The sequence below is a fragment of the Calonectris borealis genome, chromosome 3 (assembly GCF_964195595.1).
Source record: "Calonectris borealis chromosome 3, bCalBor7.hap1.2, whole genome shotgun sequence".
NCBI lineage: Eukaryota > Metazoa > Chordata > Aves > Procellariiformes > Procellariidae > Calonectris > Calonectris borealis.
The window spans coordinates 103301039-103323715 of NC_134314.1; the positions used below are offsets into that span (position 1 = coordinate 103301039).

General features: G+C 43.4%; 1 protein-coding gene across 1 annotated transcript; it reads left to right on the top strand.

Moving 5' to 3' along the window:
* The first annotated feature begins 277 nt into the window (after positions 1-277).
* DTL (denticleless E3 ubiquitin protein ligase adapter) lies at positions 278-22677 on the top strand. The gene is made up of 15 exons (XM_075147927.1): positions 278-323; positions 579-704; positions 1588-1686; positions 2014-2075; positions 2167-2287; positions 2782-2847; positions 4030-4145; positions 4837-4910; positions 5858-5961; positions 6941-7045; positions 9110-9222; positions 12908-12997; positions 14828-14966; positions 18816-19675; positions 21175-22677. The coding sequence occupies exons 1-15, from the start codon at positions 278-280 to the stop codon at positions 21241-21243; spliced, it is 2190 nt and encodes a 729-aa protein (XP_075004028.1). The 3' UTR covers positions 21244-22677.

Below are 22677 nucleotides of genomic sequence, written 5' to 3' on the forward strand. Positions count from 1 at the left end.
CGCCGCCTCAGCCCAGGGGCGGCCACACCACCTCCGCGCAGGCGCCAGCCGCCCCACCCGCCGCGGCCACTCGCGGCGGCGGCTGCAACGCTGTGAACCACCGGGGGGTGGGTGTGGCCTGGAGGCCCTGCCCCTCTACGCCACCCAATCAGAGGAAGAGGGCGCGGCGTAGCGGGCGCCTGCTGCCCAATGAGGGGCCGAGGCGCGTTTGGCGGGTCGGTCGGTGGCGGGAGTTGGCGCCACGAGCCGGGTCCGCGCGCGCCGGTTGTTCTTGGCCATGCTGTGCCGCGCGCTGCTCCGCCGCGCCTCGGCCGCGCCGCCCCGTGAGTACCGCGGCCGCGCCGCTCCCCGCCCTGTCCCCCACCGCCGCTGCCTCTTCCCCGGGCGGCGGGACCGCGGCGGCGTGAGCCCGGGCCGCCCGCTGCCGTAGCAGTAGTCTCGGAGCCCCCGGGGTTAGACCCCTCCGACGGCGGAGTGGGCGGCCCGGGCGCCTCCACAGCCGCTGTGGGGGCCTCGGGGTTCCTCGCGTCCGAGTCTGTGGTGTCCGGTGCGGTTACGGTCCGTCTGTCTCGTTGTAGGTCGGTCCTCGGCGCTTCCCCTGCAGCATCTCTTGGATAGCTACCAGTGCAGCCAAGAAGATGACCACCTGTCCTACGGGGAAACGGGAATGCCGGTCCCTCCTTTCGGCTGCACCTTTTCTGCAGGTAAAGTCACCTTCCGAAAGGCCCTTTTAGGGGCCAGGGTGTGGGCACCGCTGTCAGCTTTTTTTTTTTTCCCTTACTTTTTAAAATACGTCTCATGATTTGGTTTCAGAGTTTCTTGTTTTAAAGTGAGCTGGTAATAGTGTACTTGCACCTAGATGTGATATAAATTGCATCATGGTGCTCCTAGGTATACTGGTGGAAAGTATTCCCTTAAAGAAGCAACTACAAAGCATTTATTTTAATGTCGCTGTTTCAGCTTTGTCTGTTTCAAGGTATGTCCTCTTGGTAACAATGCTAGGCTACATAGTTGACAAATTGGGCTTTGTTCAAAATATATAAAAGACATAACAGGATGGAGAATAGTATGTAGAAATCGAAGAGGAGGATGGATGTCACTGGACTGTTACATGTAGCGTTTCCCCATGATAATGCATGATGAGTCAAGTAAGCGTGGAAACTCCCTGATCTTTAGGGCAAAACTCTAGTTTTGGAGTGAGCTTATACGTTTCTCCAAGGCAGCTTCCTGCTTTTCCAGCTCAGATCCATAGAAAGTACTGGAGGTTGTAGATGACAGGTACTGTAGATACAGAAAACTATAACTAGAAAACTATTATAGCTGGTCAAAGAGGCCATTATCTCAAAAGTTGCTCCTGGAGCCATTTGATTGCCCATGTATAGCAGTTCCTGAACAGAACATCTAGAAAAAAAGCTTGCCAATATTTCTGCATTTTGAACATTTAAATTGCTATGTAAATACTGTTTATTTCACAGCTGTCTATTTGCTGTGTACCCTATTTAAAGTGTCTGTGGCCCTTCACAAAGAGCAGGGGCATCGTTATGAATCGGCTACATAATACACAAATACGTTTCAATTTCTTTTCAGCCCCGAATTTGGAGCATGTACTGGCAGTTGCAAATGAAGAAGGATTTGTTAGACTGTATGATACTGAAGCTCAAACTACCAGCAAACTCATCTTTAAGGGTAAATATTATATAGAATGTGATCTTCATTTGATGTGACAAGTACGTGATTTACTGGAATCAAAGAAAGCTTTTTGCAAGTCATTTAAACATAAATGTGGGCAGCACTTAAATCCTTTCATATTCTTTGCTGAGTCTTCTTTACAAAGCAGCAGCGTGAGCGTGCTCTTAGAACAGCAGTAGTAGGTGAATTGTTCTGTGTTGTTTTTCATGCCTAAGGCAAGCTGTTGACAAGTTTTCTGATTTCAGTGTCTGATGTTCTTTAGTCTTCTGCAAAATATCATGCTGCAATGCACTGAACTAATTTTGGCTTTTGTTTTCTTGTTAGAATGGCAGGCTCACTCAAATGCTGTATTTGACCTTGCCTGGGTACCAGGGGAACACAGGATTGTAAGCAGTCTCTTGCCATCTAACTTTATTTGTAATGCTTTGGCAACTGTGTGCAGAAAATGACTAAAGCTTTTTATTTTTTCCTCTGAAGGTCACTGCTTCAGGAGATCAGACAGCCAAAGTGTGGGATGTGAGAGCTGGGGAGCTTCTTGGCATATGCAAAGGTCACCAGTGTAGCCTCAAGTCAGTTGCTTTTTCTAGATTTGAGAAAGGTAAATGTTGATATTCCCTGTCGTCTGTTTTTTCCTTCTTCTTTCCCCCGGGCACATCAGTATTTCTGGGGCTAAGAAAGGGCTTTGCAAACTGACAGTTACAAATAGCAGAGGCAGACTGAGCAGCGACCAGTGAAGCAAAACTAACTTGTTGGAACTTCACGGTGACCTGATGCTAACATCTGCACATTTCTGATCTTGGGCAAGTGTAAGACATAATACCGAAATCATTCAGTCCTTACTTCCATACATAAGTGTGTAAATACTCTTTTCATAAGCTATCTTCTCTAGAGTAGTAGTAAAGAAAGACTAGGAAGAGTAAGGAAACTCGTCAAAAAGCATGGCAGAACACTGGCCTGATTTTTGTGTTTCTAGGACCGGCATACCAAGTGTTGGGGCAGAAGAGCCAGAGGCACATGGATGGCATTGTACTGTATTCAGTTAATTAAATTAACACTTTTGGAAGCTAATAGCACTCTTTTTCTCTCTCTCAGCTGTCTTCTGTACTGGAGGCAGAGATGGAAACATCATGGTTTGGGATACCAGATGCAACAAGAAAGGTAACTGAACTTTCAGATATGTATCAAAAAAGCTCGGTATCTCATGTAAAAATAGTACTTAGATGTACATGTTGGACTAATGCTTTCTATTACGATATAGGCAACACTTCAGTAAGAAGAAGATTGTCAGATAACAGTGGACTGCTTAGTACAGTAAAAGGGTGGAATAGGTATTTCTTCTGTGTCTAATACTTTTTTCCACTTTGTAATAGTCTCAGATTTGCAGCATGATATACATGCTGTCCTGATAATACCCTGTGTATTGGTAAGGAGATAAGGGGGTACAGAATACATCCTTGTGTGGGACAGCACGTAGATAGATGGGCTGGGTGAGAGTGCTTAGGTCAGAGCCATTCGGAGAGATGAAGCAAAGCTGGGAAGACTCCTGCCAGAGTAGGAAGGAAGGCAGAAAGCGCAGGAGCAAAGGAGCTTGTGAGTGCTGGGAGCAACTGAATGTGTTGTGGGAACACCTATTAAATGCAGGGTGAGCTCGTTCTGCTCCTCTCTTTGTTTCCTGGAGCTTTTCCTTCCCTGGTCAGGTCATGCCCTTATGCCTCTTCCCAGTTCCCTGCTCTGTCCCAGAAGTTTCCTGGCCTGTACTGCCAGAACATTTCTCACTTTTTCACCTGTCCCAGGTCCCCTGGCTCTTCCAACTGGCAAGTGGGGGAAAAGGGAGGCTCCACATGATTGAAGTGGAACGTACAGGAAAAAAAGTAGAAAAGTCGCTTTACTCTAGCAAAGCAGTAAGTTTCATAAAATGAGAAGTAGCAGACAAAAGGCTAATAGAAAATTATGAAGTAGAGTGGAAAAGCACTGGAAACCTACCTATGAGTACAGTTCTGCTCGGGATGAAATGGGTTGAACACTCCAGATGTGGATGCATGCTGAAGACCAGACCAAGGGGTAATGATTTCCATAGACAGCCTGCCTAGCCCAGTTCTAGCTTCAGTGTGCACGCTACATTGACCTCTGCAATTTTTTGCAATATATGCTCCTGTTTTCTACTGTGTTCTCATTGGTTTCGTACGTAACTAATAATTTTTGTTTTCAGAATACATTAATGATTTTAAAGGTTAGTCTCAGCCACTTTTTAGGATTTTTTCCAAGCTACTGCCTGTTTTGTTAAAGTGATGGCAAAATTGCATAGAAACTATTAATTGAGATGTCTCTGATTTCTTTCAGATGGGTTTTATAGGCAGGTGAATCAAATCAGTGGAGCACACAATGTGGTGGACAAGCAGACTCCTTGCAAACCGAAGAAGAAGAGGCAGAACCTAAGAGGACTTGCCCCCTTGGTGGTAGGTATCTGGAGAACAAATGAAATGTAGGCTTGTCTTCTGAGGACAATGTTATTCATAGAAGTCTTCCTAAGTAATTATCGTGAGAAATATTTGGCTTGAATGTGGTAAATGCTTCAATTTATCTTTGCAAAGGTAGGTTTTTGTGTCATGGTCACTTGCTATGGCTAATTTTAGACATTTTTTAGTGTCTAACAACCTGTGTGCCATCAACGCCATCTTTGGGCAAATTCCATGTGAAAATACATCTTTTTTTTCCAGAGAGGAAAGGAGTGGCCCAGCATTCCTTTTTTGAGGGGTGAGATAGGGAGGGTTGTCATTTTTTTTTTTCATTCTTTTTTTTTTCCCCTAATTTGACGACACCAGTGACTGCGTTAATGGAGTAAGACCTGGTCTTCTTTAACCTATTAAACCTTGTGATGAAGGCAGCTCTCTTATCTCTGACCTGAAAGGTATAACCTCAAACTGCTGCCCAAACACTTACTGCTCAGTGGCAATTTCACTGGTGGGAGTGTTCGAAGGATTGTTGTGTCCTAAATGGCATCTGGTATTTCCAGGTTCTCCTGCCTGGCTAGGAGGAGGTTCCCTCGGTATTCACTTGACCTTGGACTAAGCAGCAAGATCTTGCTGACCTTGAAAGAAAATAAAGTTGTGGGGTTTTTATTTTCTTTTTTTTCTTTTTTCCTTTAAGGATTTCCAGCAGAGCGTAACTGTGGTGCTGCTTCAGGACGAGCATACTCTTATCTCTGCAGGAGCTGTTGATGGGTAAGGAGGGAGAACGCCTGCTTTTCTGTCTGTTCTGCATGTTCTTCTTAGTGGCACAAAAAGATTGGGTGATTTTTTCCTAAGATCACACAGTGGCCCACAAAGCTACAGTTGCTCTTAGGTAGAATTAGCAGAGCTATGCTGCCAGCTTGCTTTGGCAAAGCTGAATGCTGCTTTTCTTCCTTACTGGAGATGGCAGTGCTGGAACAAGTTGTGCATATGTGGTAAATGGCCATTTTAGTGTCTTAGCTATGGGGCAGAACGAGAGCAGTTCTTATCATCTCTCTCTATTCTCATGGACCTATTGGACCTCAAGTAAACAGACTGTTGTTAGACAGTGAGCTGTTTTGGGATGCAAGTGGGTGGTTGGTGCCTGGATATGTGTAGGCATGCTTGAGAAAATGTTGCCTTGAGTTACAAAGGATGCATTCTTTTAGGCGCCAGATCTGTTGCAGCATCTTGGAGCTCAAGCAAACTGTCTCATTGATTAGCGTGGCGATTACCCTCTCAGAACTTGATTCTTTAGAAGGCTACATGTGGTCACAGCCTTTCTGAGGCAGATAAGATTGACTCTCCTGTCTATGGCTCGTGAGAGAGGCTTGCTTCTGGAGAGCAAGAAAAACCTTGAAGGACTTAATTTTTAAAACTACAAGTCAGGAGTATAAAGGCATCCTTGTATTTCCTTTTACTGGTTGAAGAAAGTTGACTTGCGGACTCGTGTTTTATCTTGTGTTAGTTACAGAAGATGCTGCTGCTTCCTAATCCATAACCAGCAGAGCAATTGTTTTGCTTTCAGCATGTCTCTGCTCTACTCTTGCTCAGTTGTGCTCCTTAGCACTGGACACCCCTCACTAATGAGCAACCTGTCTTCCTGTGCTCTTAGAAGGCCCTATCAGCATTGCAAAAGAAATTTTGAAGTTGAAAACACTTGTGCTTTTCTATTTCAGTGTGATCAAAGTATGGGACTTGCGCAAGAACTACGCAGCTTACCGTCAGGACCCGGTGCCTTTCAAGTCTTTTTGCTACCCTGGGACCAGTACTCGCAAACTCGGTAAGTTATTGGAGGATGTATTTGTTAAAGTGCAAAGTGAATTTAAGCAGTACTGACAGTGCCATCTCTTATCTTTTTAGCCAATTATTGATCAGACTGACAAGGTCAGCAGGGTATTTTGATTGCCGATACCAAATTTTCAAGTTGAAGAGTGAAAGTATCGTTGCACCATTGATAGAAACTTGCATAAGCTTTAGCAGTGCATTTTCAGAAATGGAGATAAGGGAATAATAGAGCTCTTGAGGTAGAATTTAGCTAGTCGTTTTGACGCATGAGTAGAAATCAGATTGAACTCTTTCTTTGCACTATATCTTGCAAAGACAACAGACCGGACTGGGTTTTTACATTATAACCTCCCAAAGTCGAGCAATACTTGAAGCTGTTTGTTATCAAAAACAGTAGCGCTCTTGTTCGTGTTGCTCTGTGCTTCTTTGTATCTTAACGCCTTACAATGCTCTGATGCAACACTAATTCCTGATGGCTTGTCTAATCAACTGTCTTGACATGGTAATGGTCAGAGTCAGTCCCGAGAACATGAGGGAAATTCTCGAGGAGCTGGTTGTGAATTAATTTGCTTGCAGGGAAAGATTTTTCTTGAATCTAAATGGCTAGCAAATCAGGAGATGGCTTATTCTACCAAAGCATGAGGGTTTCTATTTATTTTTAATCTCTGCTTCTACAATTGGTTGTTCCTGTTATCCATTTGAAACTATCAAATAAATCACTTGCCTGCTCTGAAGGTGAGATTCCTCTCTAAATATCATCCTGAATCCTCATGAGAAAAGGTAGATGTTATTCTAGAAACTTCCCTTCTCCAGCAAGTGCTCTGTCAAACAAATAAACTTTCCAATGACAATCTCATATGTGATAGAGATCCTTTCCAAATTTCCCACTCTAGGCATTTCTTTGAGAATGCCTGTTTTCCAAAATATTTTTTGTGGAGTTATTTCTTATGAACAACTTCTCTCTTTGTCTATAGGATATTCTAGCCTGGTTTTGGATTCCACCGGTGCTAATCTGTTTGCTAACTGCACTGATGACAGTATCTACATGTTCAATATGACGAGTTTAAGGACTATTCCAGGTAAGCATGATATCTGTGGAAATAGCTGCAAAAAATACGTGTTACAGAGCATAGAAAGGCAAGTTTCTCCCTGTGACTTGGAGAGACCAGTTTGAATACTTTGGAAACCTATTCCATGCTCTTATGCCTAAAGCTACCCAAGGAGAGAGGGCACCTGTTACAAGGGCTGTTCATATTTTGTTTTAAGCCATCCACATGAAATTAATAGCACAAAAACTTACATAAGTGCAGATACTGGTTCACCCAGACTGAGACTAAGGGTAGTTTGCGTGTTATCTGATGAGGAATGGCTAATGTCCAGCTCTACCCACCTGAAGCAAGTTTGAATCAGAAGATTGCTTACTGGCAATCACTGATTTTTTCAAGCTCTTAGATATGAATCCATGTAAAATGGTTGTATTCAGATATTTTAAAGTGTCTTTTAAATTTAGCTTCTACCGCAGTTTCTGGGAGAAAGCATCCCCGGCATATTGTGGAGATGCTTCAGCTTTTTAGATTCCTTCAGCTCTGCATCTGTGACCTTTACGTTGACAAGACGGCCCACAGACTTCGGTGCATGAAGCTGCTATGTCATAGGCCAGTGGCCGCTTCTCAGAAAGCGGCAAAACTTGCTAGATGCATTCCAGCCAGACACATGATTTAGTTTCCATTGCCTTTCCTCAGTCTCTCAGTTAATTGAAATTAAATGAACAATGTGTTCTTCTGTCTGCTCTTCAGGAAGGCAGTCTGGTGGGTGGGAACGCTTCCAGAGTGGAGAAGCGGTGCAAGTAGTAAATATTAATAGGTCAGTTGTTGAGGTTAACCCCGGGTGCCACCGCTGAGCTCTGGAAATATGCTCACCGGTCTGTCCCCCCGCAGGAGTGGGCTCTCTCCAAAGCAGAGGGCATCCCGCCCTCGGCCTCCTCATGGAGCTCTTGCCTTCTGTCTGCAGCTGATAAAACCCAGCGAGCAATCTCGATTCATCCAGTGGGATGAAACGTGCGGCTTCTCGGTGTGCCGCTGTTCCCGCAGAGGGCAGCGCCTGCCCGCGGCTTGCTGCCTCTCTCCTCCCTCGCCGGCTTTCATCCCCATGGCGGCTGTGCTTCTCTAGTATCGAGGCAGCTTTAGGTTGCAGGGGGACGTGAGGAAATCCTCGCTGTAACAGGACTTGCCGGTAGGTCTGGCTTAGGAAGAGACTCGCTGTCCTGTAGCCACTGCACTGAGAGAGCTGTGGGTAAAAATTAAGGGATATTTTGGGGTCTCGCAACTTTTCAAAGAGTGCCAGAGGCAGTCACCTGTCCTCTGGTCTGTGGGTCGCCTCCTTCGCCAAAAGCACTATTAAAACAGGGCTGGTCAAGGGGGTACCAGCCCTGCCTGGCACTACATTGGGAAACTCACCCTTTCTGCCCCGATGAGAGGACGGGACATAGTGCGGCCGAGTGCTCTAGATCCAGACTCGGCTCCTGTGCCAGCTGCCGGCTCCTCTGGTCCTCGCAATACGGGAAACGGCAGCCATTCGGGGCGATGGTTTCAAGGCTTTAGCAAACACTACTGAGGCTTTAAATATAGGTAACCAGCGAGCATGGCTGACACGATGCAAGTTTTGTTGACGAAATAAAGTCACTGGCAGCAGGAGGAAAAAGCAGCAAGCGCCTTCGTTGCCGCCTGGGTGGAAGAAGGCCCTCACTATGCTTTCTGCACGACTGCCCCTGTTAACATAGCGGGGCTGGTGATGGCGGCCGAGAGAGGAAGAGACAAGGAACCTTAACCAGAGTAGCGGGGCAGGCCAGGTGGTGTCTCGGCCTGCTTGTGACATGGGTGAAGCTAAAGCTTTAATGAAATTGCCGCTGCTTCCTAATGCTGTGGAGAGAGCTGTTCAGGTAAACCTGCTTTGTTTGGGAAGCCTGAAGGGCTCCCGTTGAATAATAAAGACTTCCTGCCCCAGAGCCCCAGAGCGAGGGAGCAGTGCAACCACTTTCTCCAGAGGATATGTGGCTAGGCAGGAAAAGCCTGTAAGATCAGCCCTGCTTGCGCAACCGACACTGAGTGGGGCTTTTATTTTCTTTTTTTCTTTTCTCCTCACAGTGGCGGTTTTCAGCGGGCACCAGAATTCAACCTTTTACATCAAATCCAGCACCAGCCCAGACGACCAGTTCCTGGTCAGTGGCTCGAGTGACTGCAACGCGTACATCTGGAAGGTGAGGCGATTGAGGGGGACCCAAGTGTGCAACCCAGAGCTGCTTCACTCTTTAATTTAATTTGCTTTTCATGTTCACATAGGACACTCCCTGCCTCCCACTCCTACTTACAGCAGCATGGGGTTAGCTCTTGGCATGTTGTGCCCAGAGTGTGTTGCTGTCAAGGCTAGATGTAACTGTTTAATGTAAAATAGAGCTAACCTCCTGCCATCAATACGTCTCTCATCACTGCTGCTTATTGTAAGTTGCTGATCTTAATCTGGTTTTAATGGGCATTAAAATCCTCTTTCAATCCTGGCAATTCAGCCAGCTATGACAAGTAGACAGACAGTTCTGGGTTCGTATTTAGCAATGAAGCACATTAACAGAAACCTAACAATTTAATTGTTTTAAAGGGCACTCTTTCCCCCCACTTCCCCTTTTTCCAGCTCTTGCTTCAGACATAGCTTTTTCTCATGCTTAATTTACAGTAGTTAAAGCCTTTGTATTAGAGCAAGAGCTCAGCCAGGGCCTTCAGCAAAATTCCAAAGCACCATCTGACAGCCAAGAGGCTTCGTCACTTGGCATCTTGTGCTGACGTGTAGGAAATGCAAATGTCACCAAGTTAATAGCAGGGACCTCAGAATACGGTGTGCTTCAAGTTCTGCTCTCCATACTTGACAGCCATATAGGACCAGAGTGGACTTCTTATCTGAAGTAGAATAGACAGAAACCACAGGTGACTGCTAATTTCAGGTTTGGGGTAATTTTTAAGGAATGCTGACTTGTTTACCCCTTTCACGATGAGTTTGAAAGTAAAATGCAAACCTTTGAGAGCAGAAGGCCAGCCTGCTGTGGTTTGAGCATGTATTCTCTTTCATTTGGGCACCTGTAAGCAGCTGCACTTGTAAGCAGCTAGGTTGCTTACTCAGAAGTAGCAGGAGTGCAGCAGCATGGCTACTCCCATGCCAAAAGTGGTGTAATTTTAACCTTCCTCATGTTCTGTGCAAGTTCAGCAAAAATACCTGTGCAAACTTGGGTTGCGGATCCTGTGTTCACATGTTTTGATACTTTCTTGGAATGCAGACTGGGACTGGGTCAAGAGCATTCAAGGATGTCATTACATCTCAAAGTTTAAGCATTTAAGCACATTTAAAATGCATTGTGTACAGAAGGCTTCTGTTGCTATCACATGTGGGTGACAGATCCCATTGCATATTTATTAAATAAATCATCAGATGATTACTTTTATTTTAATCCCATAGTCATGTTAGAAAGTGGGACTTCCAGCAAAACTATCTCTTTTAAGATCCAGAGGCCTTTTAATTTGTCTTAAATGTTGGCAGATTTTACTGACTCTGAAACATATGTATCTTTTCCTGGGATGAGGACTTACTATGCTGTGAAAAAAACATGGTTAGATATTGCATGAGCAATTAACAGGTAATGTTAGAAAGAACTTAATGACGAGCGCTAGCTTTCCATATTTAGAGAGGAATGAAAGGCAGAGCAAGACTTTGGGGAGGAATGAAAGGCAGAGCAAGACCTTGTCCACGCAGATTATCTCTTTGAGAAACTTTTGCAGCAGTTCTAAGTTATGTTTGGGTCAGCAATTCCCAAGGAATACTGTGGCTAGAAGTTATTGCTGACAAGGACGCTGTTTCGGTCTGTTTCCATGTATAAATCACTTCCAGGCAATGAACACTCACTTTATTGTGTTGGTGTTTTTTTAATTACTAGTTCGTCAACTAATGAACTGACTGTTGAACTGCCCTAAGATTATAAAAGCCAGAGAGCAGAGAGGTTTCTCTCTACAAAGATGGTACCTAGCTGAGCTACCTTCCTGGTAATAAAAAAATATCTTTTATAGATATATACTTCCATAGTTCCATTGTCCTTTCAATCCTCTGGTACAGACCACTGTGAGGTGACCATATTAAGTTACCCTTTCGTCTGTCCCAGCACTGGAATTTAAGTGCTCCTGTAACGTATGGTGCATAGAACTATATACGCCATTTTATGCTGAATCTTGAAGATGGATACAACAGCTGGTTCAGTGAGTAGAGTAACTAATAAAGTCTCATTTCCTAGGTTTCTCTTTTTAACCTTTCCACAATAGGTCTAACTTCCTCACCAATATCCTGTCAAATCAGGCAAAAAGCAGCACGTGCTGTGGCTAATCCTGACTTAACATGCACAGACTGGCTGACCGTCTTCTGCCAAACACAGTGGACACAGCTGTAACTATGCATCTTCCTTTAGTTCACAATAATATAAGTTTAATTTACACTGGTATAGTGTAAAACCATTGTGTCCCAGCAAGAATAATTCTTTTCCTCTGCTTTCCTTTCAGCAATCAGTGGCTACTAGACCGCTATTGTGTCTGTTATGTGTGTGTAGCAAGACCGCTATTAAATGTAAACGAAGGTGTTCCCTGCACCGAGATCTCCTGTTGTTTATTGCCTAAATAGGGGTTTAGTTTCCATGGTATTGCATGTTTTGGCAGAGAACGGAATACTCTGACCAAAGCATTTAGTGGATATTTAGTCAAGTGATTGCCTCTGCTATGCCAGGAAAAAAAAAGCAGCCTGTTAAGACAAACCTCTTTGTATCAGAACAACTTTAAGATCTGAAACTGGATATTCAATTACGGTTTTGCAGGCTGTTGTATGAGGTGATCCACAAGAGAAAAACTTGTGTGTAAATCAGAAGCCTTCCCCGATGTCTTGCATCTTCCTTTGAAATCTGTATTAATGTCTACTCCTTTGCCCACACACTAAAGGATCTGTTAATTCACTTAGTCATTTATGCAAATCCCCTTTATAAATCCCCCTTATAATGTCACATCAATAACGGTGACTCATAGCTCCAGAAAGGATTGCCTGCTGAAAGCACGCAAAACCTGGATATAATCTCTGTGTGTGTGTATGTGTGTGTGTTTTCTTTCTTGGGCCACTTAATGCTAGCTTCAGCTGTATCTGTCACTTACATGAGCTGTAATCGAAGATTAATAGTCATACTGTAGAACAGGAAAAAGATTTTTATGAAAGGTGTAAGAGAAATGGAGATCAGTTTAATGAGCATGAGTGATTTAGGGAGCTTTTTTATGAACTTTTAAGAGGGTCTCTGGTCCAGCTGGTTGGTTGGAGGAGGTACAGGCACTTGGCAGTCGCACAAATGCCAGTTCTGAAGCCAGTGAAGGTTCATCTATAGGATTTTGTTGGTGGCAGTTTTATTTTTTTCATAAACCATTGACCTGTGATTGGGACATTTGTAAAATAGCAGCAGAATATATTTGCCTATCCTGATTCAAAGTATGAGCTTCCCAAACTTTTAAGCATCTTACCTGGAACAGGTAGAAGTATTTAATATAGTAAAATGCTTGTGTCATGTTTTGGGCTGACAACTCTGGAGGCAGAAATCCTGTGTGTAGCAGGAATTGAACAAGTGTTTCCAGGCAAGTCAGTACATCTCAGTGCTGACCAGCTGCTTCACCTCTAGAAATGAAACATGAACCGATTCTTAGGGCTCCATCAGTTGTTGCCTCATGATGACAAGCTGAGAGCATTTGATTTATCCGTCTCGTATAGAAAAGATGGAAAGTATTCACATGCTTCACAGGTGGGCTGTGGGGTCTTTTCTTAGTGATGTATATTAGGCTGCAGGGCTTCTGATTGTATGCTTGTTTTTCTATGGAATTTTTAAGATTTCTGAACCCAGCCTTCCTCCACGGATACTCCTTGGTCACTCTCAAGAAGTTACCTCCATTGCTTGGTGTCCTTCAGACTTCACTAAGGTTTGTTTTCTGGAAAATTGTCTTTCCCGTGAAACAATAGATCTGATGTGGCAACATCTGCTTTTCAAAATTGCAGCAGTATTTGTTTATTTGGGAGGAAATGTTTAGTCAATAATTTCTAAAAATGTTCATTTGGGGGGGCAGTAAACCAAGCTTGTCACATGAGTACAATGTATCAGAACTTTTTTATTATTTTCAAATAATTTAGGCTATTTGATAAGACCTAAAAAATTGCAAATGAACAAAGACGTCCCCTGATGAGAGCTTGTGACACTACCTGTAAGAGACAAAACTGTGAAACCGTTTAATCAGGGCTTTCATAAGCCAAAAGCTTGTTTTGTGGTTCCATGCTTACAGCTTCCTTACCTGTCTGACCATCGATACATCTGCTAGTCTTGTACAGAGCGGCAAGAAGTTTTGAATGCCCTTTAAAAAACATGTGGACTCTTTTCATTGTGACCTTTTTTCAAAATCTGAACTGTTTTTATGACATATTTGTGTGTACACCCAAAAACCTACAGTGACATGGGGTCAGTAATTATGCATAGGTATCACTAAAAAGAAGAGAACTGCAGTAGGAGGTTGGTTCAAATGATTGGCCTAGCTCAAAATGAGAAACAGCCCTGAAAAATCCCAGACAGTGTCCTAATAACAGCCAGAGTTTCTTTCACCCCACAAGCAAGGCAGCCACTTTCCCTAGCTTGCACTGTAGCAGGGGGCCTTCAGAAAAGCATTGCAGTGTAGGAGGGTGGGAGTCTTGCAGGCAAACAGAGGAATTGTTCCAATTGTGTAAGATGCACAAAAATATAAGAATTACCATTTTAGATGAAATCTGTGATCTAGAGGTAGCCCAGCATCCTGATCATGATGTGTTGGAAGTGCAGACCAACACAGCCTTCAAAATCGTTACTGACACAGGTAAGAAATCTTCAGCCATTGTACAGATGCCGAAGCATGAAGAAAAGCGGAAAATAAGCACCTGGTGCTAAGACAGGTCAGGAAACTGCTTGGAGTGATTTGAGAGGCAAAGTTGCTTTCTGTAGGGACAATATTGTTGTCACAGATGTCAGAGTAGAGGCACTTTCCCATCCAGATTACTATGAACTTTGGCCACAGCATTTCCTTTTTATTGCTGCTGATTCCCATGTAAGTCACCAGCTAATCTCTCCGAAAAGAGCCATAAAATGTGGGCTAGGTGGGTTCTGCTGCTTCTTGTTCTGCTGCTTCTTTGCACGAGATTCCACAGATCCTTTTGGAGCGCGTGATGCTGCGGTGGGAATCTAGACCAATGTTTCCAACAGAGCTGGTTTCTCTGCCAGATACTGCTGACATCTGACTCTGAAGAGATAGCGCTTAAGGCTAGTGCAACAGCCTTCCAATGTCACCTTCTCAGCGTGTTGCAAATGTTCGTCCCCAAGCAGAAAAGGTCCTGAGTAACAGAGACAGACCTAGATGCAAGTGCAAAAAGCACCATGGCCGCTTTTGTCTAGCGAGTGCTTGAAATCTCAAAATATGCCCAGGCCCTTCCTGAGCAGACTGCCGTCTGTTACGTTTGCAAGGCAAACAGTTACGGGTGACCGAGATTTTTCTAGCAGAATGACATGAAGGCAGCAGCCTCACCTGCTTTAAAGCAAATACTGCTGTCTGGTACAGTAATGAAACAGACTTGGGTTGTTTGGTTTGCTTTATGGGCAAATCTTGTAGTCCCTCAACCAGGCTTCACCCTCATTCGTATTGGCATGATGTCTCTGGTGTAGCTGTTCTAGTTCACTTGGTCAGTGATCCACAGGATGTGCCCTGGTTACTCCAACAAACTAATTTATACTGTAGATTGCCACGTGCTCTGATGACAACACTGTGAGGATTTGGCGCTTACGACGTCGTCCTGAGGAGGAGAAATCAGCATTCAGCAAAATCAACTTGGTGGGCTGGGTCACTCAGAAGAAACCAGAAGAACAACGTGGAGCAGGTAAGGCCCCTGAGCTGCAACATGGCTTCTGAATTTTGGCTGTTCCCTGTACCAACAACAGCCTTTGGCTTGTCTTATTAGTCTTCTATTTTTTTCATATTAGGCAGTAATTCATATAGCCAGACAAATGCTTCTACTTGTAAATACTTCTGCCACCAATGAGACAAGCTGGCTGAAATAGCTTACAAGTATGCTGAAGTCTGTAAGACCAGACTGCAAAGCAAATATTCATTAATACAGCTTGTCGGGCAGCCAGACCTTCAGTGGGTATCAGCAGGGTTCAATAACTAAACAGCCAAAGGAGATGTCATGTGTGCATGCACTGTAGCAACAAGTCACACTTTTTTTTATACCAAATAGTAACTGAGAGCAGTAAGATCATATGCTTTTTCCAGTTTGCTAGTTTACCCAGTAAAGGGCTGACGGCACATATACAGCCTTGGAACTCTGTAGTGTTTCCTCCTGCCCAGTAATTGAATTCTGCACAGATTTCTTCACTGCTGCTGTCAGTATTGCATCTCTTTCTTCAACTTCATACAGTGGTACACTGATTGTCTATACAGACAAATGCCACGTAGTGAAAGTACTCCAAAAATGCATGTAGACAATCATGATGTGATCATAATGTTCCAGAATTAATCAGTAGTGATCATCTATTCATATGTTAAGGATAGTTAACAAATGCAATAATTTTCTACAAAGCCTAGGCGACCAGACAAGCTATGCAACATGCTCTCACAGCTAGCGAGCAGATCTGGCCTCTATGGAGAAGCTAATCACTGGACAGTACCTATACCAGAATAAAGGAGCCCTGCATCATAGCACTACTTTGACTTGTCTGAAACTTGCATTTTGTTACAGTAGAGTAGGTGAAAGGAGAATAACCCCCCCAAAAGTGAAATAAGATGAGTTTCTCTGTAGAGTAACTCTGAAACTAAGAATACAATAGCTTCCCAGCAGCTGGTGGTGTGACTTCCTGTGTTCCACCTATCTTTTCTAGCCACCCTCCAAATGAATTTCACCTTGGCTAGCACAAATAAAGGCTGAAGGTCTCCAAATCCCACTAATGGGATAACATTACCTCTAACCTTTTGCCAGTGAGTAAGTCTTGCAGGAAGTTTGCAGGACAATAGCAGGGAGAGTGCCAGGTCTGCTCCGTAGCTGGTAAATGGTTTGTGTGTGCACACACTCTGCTTCAGAGAGGGCTCAAAAATCACTTTGTGTACTAGTTTCAGCAAAAGAGAAGTAAGCATAAGTCTAGTCCAGAAGCCTGAAACCTAACGTAGGTTGTACACTAAAACTTTACAAGTCAGCTTTGGCAATTATACTAGAAAAATGACTTATTTCTCCATGCTCTTGCTGCATTAAAGTAACACAGGAGGGAAGAGGAAGTACACAGACACTGCAAACACAACAGCAGGCTTCCTGCTGACCTTGGCTCTTGAACACAAAGCACGTGCTGCTAGAATATAGGAGTTATCTGCAGAGTCTGATTCAGAGCTGTCAAGCTAAGTACTATTTCAGACCTGCTGGGATGAGATCTAGGTAGTTCCCCACCCATTTATGTGGAACAAATTGTGAGATTGAGGTTGTGTATTGACTGTTGACCTATATCGTCAAGTGTAGCAAGCACGGTTTCCTTTCCTTTGGAAATTATTTTTGTGGTTTCCCTAAGTTGCGCTACTTTCTCTATGGTTTTGTGTAACCAAATTTCTGGAGCAGGCCTGTGCATGGACAATTTGTGACTCTTAAATCTGGAGACTGATAAGATCACTTTAGAAGATTTGTAGCAGAGAAGGTAGGAAACATCTGAAATAACCTGCTTTGGTGTTATGCAGGTTGACTGCAGGTATTTACAGTATTATACTACATGCAGTGGCAGCATAAATGGAAACAGCTTGGAACTGGCTTAGTAGAAGCCTGAATAATGCATGCAGTCTTACAAAAAAGCCTGATCTTCATATTCTTTATCTCAAGTTTTAGGCGTGTTTGTCAAGTTTGGGTTTGCTTCTTGCCGTGACACCCATCCAACTCTCAGGATAGCTTTTTTTCCCTTATCTAGTGTCTCCACAGTATAACTTTCAGACTGGTTTGGGATTGAGAGTGCTCATACCCAGCTAGTCATGCAATATTTCTGCTCTACGGTCATTAGATGGTCATTAGGGATCAAGAGTTGCTGAGCTTGCTACTTCTCTTCTACCTCTAGGAGGTTAGGTTTTTAAGTGCAACTAATTCCCCAGCTGAGATATTATTGTCTTGTAAGTGCACATTAAAGTAAAGATTAGGAGAACCAATCTTGGCAGTTACTTTCTCTTAGTCCAGATTGAAGCAAGTTGTTATGAAGTAGCATATTTTATCAGGAAAGAAGGCTTTAACTCTGTTTTGTGTGTTAGAGTGATTTGTAGTGGGTTCCGTTAATAGGGGATCCTATTTAATTTTGCTCTGATGCACCAATACTTGTATTTTGGATACTAGATGATACAGTAAAAGGAAGGATCGAAAGAGGCTTAGTATGGTATATAGTCAAAGAGTCATTTAGGTGCTCACTCGACGTGTTACTTGTGAGACAGTCCAGCATTCTAAAGAAAATGGCAGGTTATTCACACTAGACTTCTTATTGTTCTAATGAAGTGCTTTATAGTACAGTGCTAATGCTGAGAATTAGGAGTTCAGATTAAACCCCTGGTATACAGAAAACGTTTACAGCTCTTGTGCTCAGCAGTGGAAATGCATTGAGTAACTAAGGTGCTATCCTATTTAATTGCATCACCGCAAGTTAGATGAATGAGGAAGCAGGCATCTAACAAACCCACTAATGTGTTCTCTGTTGGAGGGTGCTAGAAATTAAAAAAAAAAAAAATAAAAAAAAACCTCTAATATTGCTGCAGACCAAGATGTTTGCATTATATGATTCCCACTGTTACTGGTGAGGTCCTTATGCCCCTACCTATGACTACGTTTTAAGAAGCTGGGTATTCAGAACCTCTTTTTTAAAAGCAGGGGGTTCACATCTTGGCTAGCGAGCTCAAAATCTACTGTGAAATATCTGTTTGGGAATCATTTGTTTTAAAGAAATAACTTACTACAGTGACAGATTTGATTTTCTTTGGAATTCAAGTCCTTGTTCAGGAGGTGAAGAATTTCTCACATTTCTCTGGGTGTGGTAAATAACTACCATCTTCATACTAATATACCATCGCAAAAAATCCTTCAACAAAAAGACAAGAGAATGAAAGTATGTCCTTTCCCTTTCTCACTCTTTTTTTTTTCATCTTTAAAATATGCAACTCTTAATGCCTGACTAGGAGCGTTATTCGTATGGTAGGACATTATAGCGTGAGGCTTCCTTGGTATTGCAATTAGCTGTGCGACCTGCTTACAGTACCTTTGTCCCTCAACTCAGTTATGCAGCTGTTAAAGGTGGTAGTGCAGGTGAGGACCAGCCTTGCTCTCAGGCAGCATCTCAGTACAGAGCTGTCTGGACCGAGCCACTGCAAGGCTTCCAGCAAGACTAGGTAAACTTGGAAGATTCTAGATCTATTTTGTCTGTCCGTCAGTCCCTTGGCTGTAGCTCACATAAGAGTGCTCATTACAGAAGGGATAGACGTCAACCATTACACAAACGTACTGTATTATACTTACCAATATGATATAGGATTTTACATAGGACTTGTACCAGTTTAACCGAAATTAGAGGGATTTATGCAATCTCTTAATTCAAAAGGGTATGTCTGAGAAGCAAGGTCAGCGCTGAATTCATCTCCTAGTTGGAAGGGGTTTTTATAAAAGGGCTGTATTTAATCTGCTGTTCTGTGTTCCTCATCAGACTATTTATTTCTCCCCTATCAGGACTGCCAGCCAGCCCACAGAGTACTCCTGCCAAGGCCTTCACAGCAGGCAGCCCATGCATTTCCTCACCACGGCCGGCTGCCTGTGCTCCCATTTATTCTGGGGACCTTCCCCTGTCTACAAACACTCCAACGGGGGCTCTCAAAACCCAGACATCCGCAGCCTGCACCCCAGCCAAGCGGAGTGGAGTCAGCCCATGCGCTTCTCCCAAACTGATCCCTTCCTCCAAAATGTCCATTAAACATTGGGTTACAAGGACTCCGTGCTCTTCTCCTCCAGAAGTGGGGAAAAAGGCTCCGTCTCCTAGAAAAGCCCTGGCAGAAGTCACCCAAGGTCTCCTGGAAGCAGCTTGCCCTTCTAAAGCCCCACACTTGCAGTTTGAAAAGCGTGCCAAGAGAAGGCTTGACTGCAGCAAGGAGGACGATGCGGGGCAGAAGTGTCTGCAGGCCTGTAGCTGTGTGACTGAACTGGACCATGCGGCTAAGAAATCCAAGCTGAATTTATGTCACTTGGCTGCAGATCAAAAAGCTTGTGATGAAGGCTCGCTCAGCCTCCCTGACTTGGTTAACGACGGCAAAGGCTCCAGCCATAGCCCAAAAGAGCCCTCCTCTGGAAGTCATATTAATCCATCAGGCGTTCAAACCCCCCCCCATCTTTTCAGATCTCCATGCGGGAAAGATACTGAGGTAGCAGATAAAGAGAATAGTTCACCTGAAGGAAAAAATTGGTTGTCTGCTCTGGGAGAGAAGCTACGGACTGGCAGAGCTGGCAGTCAGAACGTGTCAAACAGCCCCCTGTCATCTTGCAGTCCCGGTGCCAAACGACAAGAGGCTGTGGCAGCGGCCACTTTGCCGAAAACTGTAAGTAGGACAGTCAGTGACAGTGGTCATGAAAGAAGTTACCCCTAGCTGCCACTCTCCCCTTGTTTGTTCTCTCCTGCGCAGGCATTCAAAGAATTATCTGATCCCTGTGATTATGGACAAAAGGGATGATTTCTGGCCTAATAAGCCAGATACATTAATGCTGTTATCTACTAATCACTTCTGTGCAGAAACAGAATTTTTAGAATGGTGGTGTCCCTCATTTTAAAGGGACTTAGGGCACACAGGAGCTCAGAGATCCTCGCAGTCCCCAGCTGGATGTTCAAAGGATGTAGCCGTCATCTGAAATACAGCTCTACTCTGAGAAGCACAATAATGACAGCACATTTCCTGGCAGATCTACTGTTTATGTGTTCACCGTCACATCTGCCTGTTTATATCACTGGAAAGCCACTTCAGCATTGGAATAAAGAGCTAAATTCTATTCTGGCTGAGGTAGCAGAAAAATTTGTTACCCATGTTAAAACCGTAGTGCTAAATAATGCCATCAGCTCCTTCAATTGAAAACTAGCAGAAAACAAAGGAATTGTAAAAGAGTCAGAGGGCAAGACCTGACCTACATAATCCTACTTTTGATGTACAAGAAGCCTGGCACAGACCTCATGCTAGGATCTGAAAGTTAAGATTATAAAGCAGCTAAAAAAGTTGGCATGAGGGTTTAACATGCAAACTGAGAAATGATAATTACGTTTTTTAAAACAAACCAAACTTGACTCGTCTCTGAAACTGGACTCCAAGTCCTACAGTGTCTTTGACTGAGTCTTATTTCAGTAAATGTTAGGTAAATTTTCAATCATCAAATTTTAGTTGTACTCTCAATGGAATATCTAATGCTAGAAGTTGTTGCCATCATTAAGGCTTATTTTGGTATCCCATTTCTTACTTGATTTCACCTCTTCCAGCACTTCTATCAGATATGAAGCGGGCAAGCCACCACTCCTTAAGTTATGCATAGCAGTTGAACTCTTCATATTGTGGTTGTACCAAAAAATCTTGGTTATAGGAAACCTACAACTACTTGTGCTTTATGCTGTACACAAGACAGAAAGATTTGCCCTGGAGAGCGATTACTATAGAACAACTACCTTTCCTGCCCGGTATGATCTAGTTCAGATGTTGGGATGCTCCTGTGTTGCTCAAAGCCTGAGGAGGTGCCTGGAATACCAGCAGCGTTTGTTGATCTGCTACATGTTGGAAATCTGCAACTTTCTTATCTGCTGTAGGGAAGCTGAAACTGCAGCCAATTTTTTTCTTGTGGCAGTAAGACAAACCTGGGTTTTAGCCAGTGTTTCCTGTAGGTAGTAAGCCTCTTATCTGCGAGACAAACAGATTATAGTAAAGAACCTTTCATTTACTATCTTACTTGGGAAGCTAAACAAACTGGAGCAATGATGGAGGGGAGACTTTAAGACTTCTGCAGCATATGAACTGTTAACCTAGAAATGTTTCATGTTGGTTTTGTTTTTTTTTCTTCCTAGGCTGCAACCACTTCAGTTTCCATGAGGAAGATCTGCACGTACTTCCACAGAAAGCCACAGAATGACTGAAGCAGCATGCAGCGGTTGCACCTGATGGATGTTGACACTGTGGTATCAAGACCAGATTTAGCAACACCGACAACGATGCTCCGGGATTACAGTTTGTTGTCAGACATACATAAACTTGGGGTTTTATTCTTCTGTTTTTAAAGCCATTAACAGTTGAAGTCAGCTGAGTGAGGAAAACCTACACAATACTTACTCATGGTCTCTTACTGACTTCGGATGATGGATTTGTTTTATAAAGAAAAACGGAGTATTTTTTACATGGCAACTGTTATAGTCCAAAGACAGCAACAACTCTGCTGCGCATTGTTGACAGGCACATATAGCTTGTCAGTTTATGTTACTAATTTGCCATTGAAACTTCCTCTACTTAAGAATAATGTGTAAATCATTACACCCTCCTGAAAAGCAAGTGTTGGGATGTGTGTGGAGAAACTTATTGGAGGTAGATCTGAGCCCCTTCGTGCTGAAGGGCATTTCTACAGTTATTCCTCTAGCACCGCAATGATCATCCACTTCCAGCAGGGAAGTTATGAAAGTTATGAATGTGCTAAGTAAATATAGAAGACTTTTAAACACCCTGTGTCCATCCAATGGTGATTATAGTCTTAAGAGGAGACAAAGTATAATCAAGTATGTAATGCCTGTACTTCTCTTGCCATCCCCTTTCTTCTCCCAGTCTGAAAACTTCTGTATTTACCGACATAGCTGGCTCTTGAACCATCAGCACTACAGCTGTTGAGGCCAACAGCTTGTCACTTCTCTGAGATAAAATACTGGCAAGGTGTGTTAGAAAAATTAGGTTGATATATCCCAAACAGGCATCCTATAACAGCTGGTTGCTCGGTCATCTCTTACAGATTCAGCCTGTAGGAAAGGCATTAGTAACTGCTTATAACATAACTTCATAACACTTTTATAATACAGTATCTATAAAATAATAGCTTGTAAATTGGGGGAGGGGCACTTGACATTTTAGAAAGCACTAGACAGAGTTTACATATTAATATTAAATGCTCTGCCGTTGTAAGTCGTCACTGATGCGGATAGAACAAGGTCACTGAAATGAGATCACTGTCCTGCTGGCTAATGATACTAATTCCTCAGTCATGCTTTCCCCAGGGGGAGCTAGTAGAAGATCCTCATCTGAGGTTGGAGCATTTACTCTGTCTTCTGGTATAATAGTTCCTATGAACTTTTTAAAAAAAAGAAACCAGACCAAAGCAAACCTCTGAATCCCTATTAAGTTTTAGCACTGCAAAAGAATTGAGGTATTTGAAGGGGATGTGATCCAACTAACTCATGTTTTCCACCTGAAATTTTCACACGTACTTTACAGTAGCATTGAATAGTGCGGTAGCTGAAAGGGATTAGAGGAAAACATGCTGGTTTGTATTTTATGTTGTAGATTGTATTTTGCAAGGAAATAAATGACTT

Excerpts from the sequence above, each read along its gene's own strand:
- DTL (XM_075147927.1), top strand. The coding sequence starts at position 278 with ATGCTGTGCCGCGCGCTGCTCCGCCGCGCCTCGGCCGCGCCGCCCC. Across the intron at positions 705-1,587 it reads CGGCTGCACCTTTTCTGCAG|CCCCGAATTTGGAGCATGTA; the intron begins GTAAAGTCACCT and ends ATTTCTTTTCAG. Across the intron at positions 2,076-2,166 it reads TACCAGGGGAACACAGGATT|GTCACTGCTTCAGGAGATCA; the intron begins GTAAGCAGTCTC and ends TTTCCTCTGAAG.